General features: G+C 47.6%; 1 protein-coding gene across 1 annotated transcript in view; it reads left to right on the top strand.

Moving 5' to 3' along the window:
* Positions 1-200: 200 nt before the first annotated feature.
* Positions 201-9,636, top strand: part of kcnn1a (potassium intermediate/small conductance calcium-activated channel, subfamily N, member 1a) — an 81,486-nt gene continuing 72,050 nt past the window's right edge. Inside the window, exon 1 of the mRNA XM_068015786.1 lies at positions 201-598. Coding sequence (XP_067871887.1) covers positions 251-598 — 348 coding nt within the window. The 5' untranslated portion in view covers positions 201-250. The remainder of the gene's footprint in view (positions 599-9,636) is intronic.

The following is a 9,636-nucleotide window of genomic DNA, read 5'->3' as shown; positions in this document are numbered from 1 at the left end:
AGGTAGTATTAATTCATTCTAGAAGGAGCTTGAAGCAAAAAGTTTTAAATGTGGTTCATGCACTGTCCTAGGGCTAGCCCGAGCAGGATAGTGTTTAAACAAACTGATTCGGAGGCATCAAGACTATGCTATTGACTTCCAAATTCTTTCTTTGGTTTGCATTTAGGTGAACGCTAGTGACTTCCATCGCTTGCACCATGCTGGATCCAAACACAGCTTCAGCGAGAGTAACCCTTTCACTGAGATAGCCATGACCAGCTGCAAGTATAACGGAGGGGTGGTGAGACCCCTCAGCAGCCTCGGCACCTCACACAGGAACCTTCATGACCTGGACTCAGAGACTCAGCCTCTACAGACCAACTCGGGCCTGGAGGTTGTGGTCTCCAAACCGGAGCAGAACAACATCGCCAATGACAGTTTGGTGAATGAAGGCAGAAAATCGCCCAAAAGGTCGCAGAATATTGGCCATAAGCTGGGACATAGGAGGGCCCTGTTTGAGAAAAGGAAGCGGCTGAGTGATTACGCGCTGATATTTGGAATGTTTGGGATTGTTGTTATGGTAACAGAGACAGAACTGTCATGGGGAGTTTATACCAAGGTAAGTCTAGCCTTTTTTTCTTATTGACACTGTGGCGAAAAGACTTGCCACAGACACAGGATTTAGCCTATGCCCTAAATCTAATGAAACAGGAGGCCCCGGGATTGTGTAAAAGGTTAGGCCTCAGTCCCTGAGCTGGCCTCAGATGCAAGTTGTTAAATTGAATTCAATAAATATGGTAATTCATTGGCAAGCATCAGAAAAATGACCAGGAAAGTTGTCAGATTGTGATTAAAAACCCAACAGCTTCATAAATGTCCTTCAGCGATGGGAATCTGCCACCCCCTACTCGGTCTGGCCTGCACGTGACTCCAGTCCCACACTCTGTGGTTGACTCTTAATACCCTTGGGGCAGATAGGGTTGGGTAATTAATATCGGAACTGCCAGGGTCACCCACATTCCCCAAAAGCTATATTTGTAAAAATGTTCACTGGGATTCTAGTGGTCAGTGTAAGAGTTTTAAATCAAACAATGTCTCGTACATTTACAATGTTCTGATGATGGAGCAGGCACATTCATCAAGATGTGAGATAAAGTCAAACAAATCAGAATAGCAAATTCAGTTGCCGATAATTCCTCCATAGAGTTAGTGGAAAAGGCAGCTTCTAGTAAATGGCATTTCAAAATTGAGATTGATAATTTTCGTTAGGCAAAGGTAAGGAAGAATATGGAACCAAGGTGCGTGAATGGAGTTAAGATACAGATCAGCCATGATCTCTCTGAATGGCGAAAGAGGCTCGAGGGGCTGAATGGCCTCCTCCTCTTGCTATGTTCCTATGTGGCAGTGAGCCGTTCAGAGCAGAAAGGTCCCAGGTACCATCTCTGGTCTTCACCCAAGTTAGCTAATCTTCACCAGGATGCCATGGGAGGGTGGGGGGAGTTGGATGGGGACATAATTGACCTCAATGACTGAATGCTTGAGAGGAGAAAGAAAACTAAATGGGATTCACACCCCTGATGGCTACGAGTGGTCTTGTTGGGAAGTTTGCATGTGAGGACATCAGGTGAGCAGAGGATCTACGTCAATCACGATGCTGAAGCTCACTTTCTCACCTCGTGAATGAAGAATGACCCCTCAGACAAGGCACTATATAGTCGCTAGTGCAAATCAATAAAACCTTGTAGAACTCGAGGTGAAGGACATCTCCTCTGAATGTGGCATTGCCTGTTTTGAGCAGTTAATACCGGAGAGCTATTAATTCACATTTTCCACACAGCAGAGAAAGAAATTCTGTGTCATAAACTATTAAACCAAATGACTCAAATCTTGCTGGAGTGGAGCATCGCAAGGCACACACTGTGAGAGAGAAGGAGAGAGAGAAGGGGAGAAAGATTTCATTAAAAAAGTCAGAAAATAAGAGACAGAAAGGAAAAGGAATAAATGTGAAATTAAAAAAATATTAAAATAAATTTAAAATTTCTAACAAGAATTTCCTACCTGCAGGAAGGAAAGAGTTTAAATTGTTCCTCCCTGGGTGGGAGAGCTTGATTGGTGTTCCATTAACAACGATCATGGTTTTAAAGGGGTATTCACACAGTTCAGTTCCTGCCCTAACTTTCTGCAGCAGGTTTAATGTATAAATCCAGCAAGTTCTTAAAAATAATGGGAAGCCAGAAGGCGAGCTGCCGTTTGTGTGAAGCAAACTGTGGAGGAATGTAAATCGTGCAGCAAGTTCTGGAGATTCACAACTCTAACTCCTGAACTTGCTGCTCGATTCACACATTAATACCTGCGTGCATCGTGAGTTCAGCATTACCTTTCCAGGAAGCCACTCTTTCAGAAATTAGTATTTCACAAAATATATCTGGAGCAGGGACACTGTTGGAAGATCAGTGAAGGATCTACCAAGCTGAGGAGCTTCGTTCCAGACCCATTGGAAGTGAATTTGGAATTCCCTATCGTGCAAAATGGACGCGAGAGAATCAGCAGCTCATTTTACACCTGTGCCCATGTGCTTTTCTGTTGGCTTCAATGAAAATTAAATCAGATCAGGTGTAGAACTGGCTTCTGATTTTACACTACCCAGTCCAATTTTACCCCCCTTGAGTGAAACACATGCACATCATCTGTGGCTCAGTGGGTAGCTCACTCTCACTTCTCAGTCTTAAGGTTGTGGATTCAAGTCCCACTCCAGAGACTTGAGCAGAACAATCCAGGCTGACACTCCCAGGGCAGTACTGAGAGAGTGCTGCACCATTGGAGATGCTGTCTTTTGGATGCGATGTTAAACCAACTTCCTGTCTGCTTTCTCAGGCGGACGTAAAAGATTCCATGGCATTATTTTGAACAAGAGTAAGAAAGTCCTCTCCAGTGTCCTAGCCAATATCTATCGCTCAAACTGGCATCACTAAAATGATTTCATCAGCTCACTGTGAGATCTTGCTGTGTGCAAATTAGATGCAGTGTTTCCTACATTATTACACTTCGAGAAGTACTTAATTGGCTGTAAAGTGTTTTGGGACGCCCTGAGGTTATGAAAGGCACTACATAAATGCAAGATTTTCTTTGATACCTGAATATGTATATTGTACAATGAATACTCGCTACACAATCAAATACTTATATACTAAAACCAGGCAGAATGCAAGCCATTATCCACGTTCCTGATTATCTGCCAGAATTTTGCAGGTCAAAACTGTAGCAAGTATTAAGCAGTTCCATCTCATTTTGGTCTGGAACATTGGAACAGGAGTAGGCCTTTCAGCCCCTCGAGCCTGTCCCACCATTCAATTAGTTCATAGCTGGTCGGTCTTGTTTTATTTTGTCTATAAGGAGTGATTGGTTATGCTGGGGCTGTTTTCTATGGAATAGAGGAGGCTGAGGGGAGATTTAATTGAGGTGTATATAAAATTATGAGGGGCCTAGATAGAGTGGATAGGAAGGACCTATTTCCCTCAGCAGAGTGATCAATATCCAGGAGAATAGATTCAAAATAATTGGTAGAAGGATTAGAGGGGAGTTGAGGAGAATTTTTTTCACCCAGAGGATGTTGGAGGGTATGGAACACACTGCCTGAATGGGTGGTAGAGGCAGAAACCCTCATCACATGGCTTGGCCATGTGAGCCACATGGAAGATGGCAGGATCCCCAAGGACACATTGTACAGCGAGCTTGTTACTGGTATCAGACCCACCGGCCGTCCATGTCTCCGCTTTAAAGACGTCTGAAAACGCGACATGAAGTCCTGTGACATTGATCACAAGTCGTGGGAGTCAGTTACCAGCGTTCGCCAGAGCTGGCGGGCAGCCATAAAGGCGGGGCTAAAGTGTGGCGAGTCGAAGAGACTTAGCAGTTGGCAGGAAAAAAGACAGAAGCGCAAGGAGAGAGCCAACTGTGTAACAGCCCCGACAAACAAATTTTTCTGCAGCACCTGTGGAAGAGTCTGTCACTCTAGAATTGGCCTTTATAGCCACTCCAGGCGCTGCTCCACAAACCACTGACCACCTCCAGGCGCTTACCCATTGTCTCCCAAGACAAGGAGGCCAAAGAAGAAGAAGATTTCCCTCAGCAGAGTGATCAATAACCAGGAGAATAGATTCAAAATAATTGGTAGAAGGATTAGAGGGGAGTTGAGAATTTTTTTCACCCAGAGGATGTTGGAGGGTACGGAACACACTGCCTGAATGGGTGGTAGAGGCAGAAACCCTCATCACATTTAAAAATTACTTGGATATGAATGTGAAATACCGTAACCTTCAGGGCTACAGACCAAGAGCTGCAACGTGGGATTCGGCCGGATTTCTCTTTCTCGGCTGGCACAGACATGATGGCCGAATGTCCTTGTTCTGTGCTGGAAATTTCTATGATTCTGTATCTCAACTCCATCTATTCACCTTGGCTCTGTTGTTTGTCATATATATTAATGACTTGGATGTGAATGTAAGGGGCATGATTAGTAAGTTTGCAGATGACACCAAAATTGATGGTATAGTGGACAGTGAAGAAGGTTGTCTAAGGTTACAACAGGATATAGATCAACTGGGAAAGTGGGCAAGGGATTGGCAAATGGAATTTAACGCAGACAAGTGTGAAGTGATGCATTTTGGGAAGCTAAACCAGGGCAGGACATATACAGTGAATGGCAGGGCCCTGGGGAGTGTTGTAGAGCAGAGAGACCTTGGGGTGCAAGTACATAGTTCCCTGAAAGTGGCAACACAGGTAGACAGGGTGGTGAAGAAGGCGTATGGCATGCTTGCCTTCATTGGTCGAGGCATTGAGTACAAGAGTTGGGACGTCATGTTACAGTTGTACATAACGTTGGTTAGGCCGCATTTGGAGTACTGTGTGCAGTTCTGGTCGCCGCACTACAGGAAAGATGTGATTAAGCTAGAGAGGGTGCAGAAAAGACTCAAGGATGTTGCCTGGTTTGGAGGGCTTGAGTTATAAAGAGAGATTGGATAGGCTGGGTCTGTTTTCCCTGGAGCGAAGTTCGCTGAGAGGGGACATGATAGAGGTATATAAAATTATGAGAGGCATAGATAGGGTAGATAGCCAGAGTCTGTTTCCCATGGTAGGGGTGACTAAAACTAGAGGGCATAGATTTAAGGTGAGAGGGAGGAGGTTTAAAGGGGATCAAAGGGGTACATTTTTCACACAAAGAATAGTGGGTATCTGGAATGAGCTGCCTGAGGAGGTGGTGGAGGCAGGAACAGTAGCAACATTTAAGAGGCATCTGGACAGGTACTTGAATGAGCAAGGCATAGAGGGATATGGAATTAATGCAGGCAAATGGGATTAGTATAGATAGGCATTATGGTCGGCATGGACGCGGTGGGCCGAAGGGCCTGTTTCTATGCTATATGACTCTATGACTCTATAACCCTTAATCCCCTTACCCAACAAAAATCTATCAATCTCAGTCGTGAATTTTCCAATTGACCCCCAGCCTCAACAGCTTCTTGGGGAAGAGAGTTCCAGATTTCCACTCCCTTTGTGTGAAGAAGTGCTTTCTGAGATCATCCTTGAATGGCCTGAAACAGTAGAAGTCCAAAGAGACTTGGGGACGGTGGGAGCTGGTGTGCAGGTACATAAATCATTAAAATGTCATGAACAGGTACAGAAAATAATCAACAAATGCTAATGAAATGTTGGCCTTTATAGCAAGAGGACTAGAATACAAGGGGGTAGAAGTCTTGCTTCAGCTATACAAAGCTCTGGTTAGAGCACACCTGGAGTTACTGGGAGCGGTTCTGGGCTCCACCCCGTAGGAAGGAGATATTGGCCTTGGAGGGAGTGCAGTGTAGATTTACCAGAATGATACCTGAACCCCAAGGGTTAAATTATGAGGAGAGATTACAAAAACTAGTGTTGTGTTCTCTGAAATGTAGAAGGTTAAGGGGTGATTTGATCGAAAGTTTCAAGATATTAAGGGGAACAGATAAGGTATACAGAAGGAACTATTTCTGCTGGTTGGGGAGTCTAGGACTAGGAGCTTAGTCTACAAATTTGAGCCAGTCCTTTCAGGAGTGAAATTAGGAAATATTTCTACACACAAAGGGTGATGGAAGTTTGGAACTCTCTTGATGCTGGATCAATTGTTAATTTTAAATCTGAGACTGATAGTTTTTTTTTATCCAAAGGTATTAAGGGATATGGGGCAAAGGCAGGTATATGGAGTTAAGTCACAGATCAGCCATGATCTCATTCAATGGCAGAACAGGCTTGAGGGGCTGAATGGCCTCATCCTATTTCTATGTCCTTATTCTCCACAAGCCTCCCCCCATAACATCAAGGGATTGGGAATGGGGTGGGAAAGTAGAGTTGAGGTCGAGGATCAGCCATGATCTCAGTGAATAGCAGAGCAGGTCACATGGCCTCCTCCAGCTCCTATTTCTTGTTATCTATATTTTAAAAATGCGACAGGACAATTCTTGCACATCGTTTTTAATTCTGTGTGTCGGAAACCATCAGGTCTTGGAGATTTGTCTATCTTAAGTCCCATTATTTTCTCCATTACCATTTTTATTAAATCCAACAAGTCCCCCTGGTTGACTTATTTTTAGTTTCTATTTCTCGTTGCTATTTTGTCTATTTAACAATTTTGGCATTTCATATTGCGCGTCATACTCTCGTCAGCATCTATCTTTAATGAGATCACATTTACCCTGAGCACTTCCTTTTAAATATATTGTGAAAAACATTTACTGATAGTTTTTGATATTCCTTGCAAATTTTTAAAATCATACTCTGATTTTTGCATCCTTTATTACCTCCTTTGTATTGCTCTTTTGCTGTTTATAGTCCCCCAACTTCTAGATTTCCATTTTTCCTCTCAGTTGTGTCAGCCTCTTTGTCACAGAATCCTGGAAATTTACAACACAGATGGAGATCCTTTGGCCCATTGTGCTGGTGCTGGCTCTTTAAAGAAAGTCATATTTAATCTCACACCTCCCGCTTTTTGTCCGTAACCCTGTAACTTCCTCATCGTCAAGCATCTGTACGATGCACTTTTACTTTTTAAATTCTTGTGTACTTTGCCTGATTGAAAGCAGCAGCCACAGGACCAAAACAAAACACACTGCTTCATATTTTTTTTGTTTCTTTTTTTTTAATATAAGGTGCCCTTTATACCCCAGGCCCCTTTTATATATTTCACGTTGAGGGGGCCTTTATTCCTCAGGCCCCCTTTATATACATATTTACAGTTTTAAAATAACTTTATTAAAACCAGATAAATAAACAAAAAACTCAAATTAAAATGCCATTCTCGGCGTCGACGATGCACTCCAGTCCCTACGGTGCCCACCGGTCGCGGAAGGCCTCAAGCGTACCGGCGGACACCGCTTGCTCCTTCTCCAGGGACACCCGGGCGCGAATGTAACCGTGGAAGAGGGGCAGGCAATCGGGGAGGACGGACCCCCCGATGGCCCGCAACCTGGACCTGTGAATTGCCACCTTGGCCAGGCCCAGGAGCAGACCGGCGAGGAGATCCTCCTCCCGGCCCAAGCCCCTCCACACCGGGTGCCCAAAGATCAGGAGCGTGGGACTGAAGTGCAGCCAGAATTTGAGGAGCAGCCCCTTCAGATGCTCAAATAGGGGCTGCAACCTCGCACACTCCGTAGAAACATGGAACACGGACTCGTCCAGGCCGCAGAAAGTACAGGCGGCCTGGGAGTCCGTGAACCTGCTTAAAAGTCTATTGCACGGGACTGCTCTGTGCAGCACCCTCCACCCCAGGTCCCCGATGTAAAGGGGGAAGCCTCCCGCGTAGAGACCTCCATCAGGGTTTCCCCTCGCCACCAGATGGCAACGTGGAACGCCAGGGCGTGTCCGGCCGGCTGACAAGGGCGAGGAAGTGGAGAGTGTGCAGGAGCAGCCCGTACAGGAAACCCCTCTTCGCCAATTGGAATGGCACGGAGGGCATTTCCGAGAGGCGGCACTGGTTGTGCGGGACCGGCTCCCGAGGAGGGTTTCGGGGCCTGGGTCCGATGAGCAGTTCCGGCCGAGCGGGAGTCAGCTCGGCCGGGTTCGCTCCGCACTCCCGAGCCCCCTCGCCACCCGCAGTGAGGGGCGTCCTGGGGGTTTCAGTTACTCCTCCGCCCGCCGGACTGTCCCCGGAGTCGGCCGCCCATGGAGCCGAGGCGCGCTCCTTTGCCGGCGGGGGAGCACCCTGACTGGAGGCGACCATGTTCCAGACTCGGAATAGATCCCAGTAAAAGACAGGCAACTCCCTCAGAGAGGCGCGGCTAACGGTCTCCACTGGGAGCTGCGTGTCGTCTTGAAGGCAGTGACACTGGCGGAAAAAATACGTCGCCAGTGCACACCAGTGGGAGGATGCTCGACGTACAGGTATCTCTGCAGGGTCCGAAGGCGGAGAGTCGCAGCCTGGGTGCGGACGCACACCAGCGACTGGCCACCCTCCTCAATCGGGAGACTCAGGACCGCGGCAGAGACCCAGTGTTTCCTCTTGCTCCAGAAGAAATCGACTAGTTTCTTCTGGATCTTGGTGGCAAATATAGGGGGCGGGGACAAAGTGACCAACCGGTACCACAGCGTGGAGGCCACCAGTTGGTTTATGACCAGCGCTCGGCCCCTGTAGGAAAGAACTCGGAGCAGTCCTGTCCAGCGCCCCAGCTGAGCGGTGACTTTCGCCTCCAACTCCTGCCAGTTTGCCGGCCAGGCTTCCTCAGCGGGGCTAAGATGGACTCCCAGATAGAGGAGGTGCGTGGTGCTCCACGCAAAAGGTGTTATCTCCTCCGGCAGGGAGTCCACCCGCCACTGACCCACCAGGAGTCCGGAACATTTCTCCCAATTGATCCTCGCGGAGGACGCGGCAGAAAAGGTCTGCTGGCAGTCGCGCATCCTCCGCAAGTCAACGGGATCTGTGACCACGAGGAGCACGTCGTCGGCGTAAGCCGAGAGGATGACCTGCATGACCGGCTCGCGCAGAGCCAATCCCGTCAACCTCCTGCGAAGCATGCACAGGAAGGGCTCCACGCAGATTTTTAAATTTTATTTATAGATACAGCACTGAAAAAGGCCCTTCGGCCCACCGAGTCTGTGCTGACCAACAACCACCCATTTATACTAACCCTACAGTAATCCCATATTCCCTACCTACACTAGGGGCAATTTACAATGGCCAATTTACCTATCACCTGCAAGTCTTTGGCGGTGGGAGAAAACCGGAGCACCCGGCGAAAACCCACGCGGTCACAGGGAGAACTTGCAAACTCCGCACAGGCAGTACCCAGAATTGAACCCGGGTCCCTGGAGCTGTGAGGCTGCGGTGCTAACCACTGTGCCACTGGACATGGGGCATCCCTGACGCACTGCTCTCCCAAAGCGAAGGGGCGCCATCAAGGACTCGTTAACTTTGACTAGACACTCTGCGGCGGCGTATAAAAGTCGGACCCGGGCCACAAAATGCGGCCCGAGTCCGAAAGCGCGCAGAGTCCCGAAAAGGTAGTCGTGATCCACCCTGTCGAACGCTTTCTCCTGATTGAGGGAGAGAAAGGCGACTGACTGACAAGTCCTCTGGGAAAGATGGATCAGGTCCCAGACCAGGTGGATGTTGTCCTGGATCGACCAGCCCGG

The sequence above is a fragment of the Heterodontus francisci genome, chromosome 36 (genome assembly GCF_036365525.1).
Source record: "Heterodontus francisci isolate sHetFra1 chromosome 36, sHetFra1.hap1, whole genome shotgun sequence".
Classification (NCBI taxonomy): domain Eukaryota; kingdom Metazoa; phylum Chordata; class Chondrichthyes; order Heterodontiformes; family Heterodontidae; genus Heterodontus; species Heterodontus francisci.
Note: the sequence above shows the minus strand (reverse complement) of the source record. Positions and strands in the feature narration are given on the sequence as shown.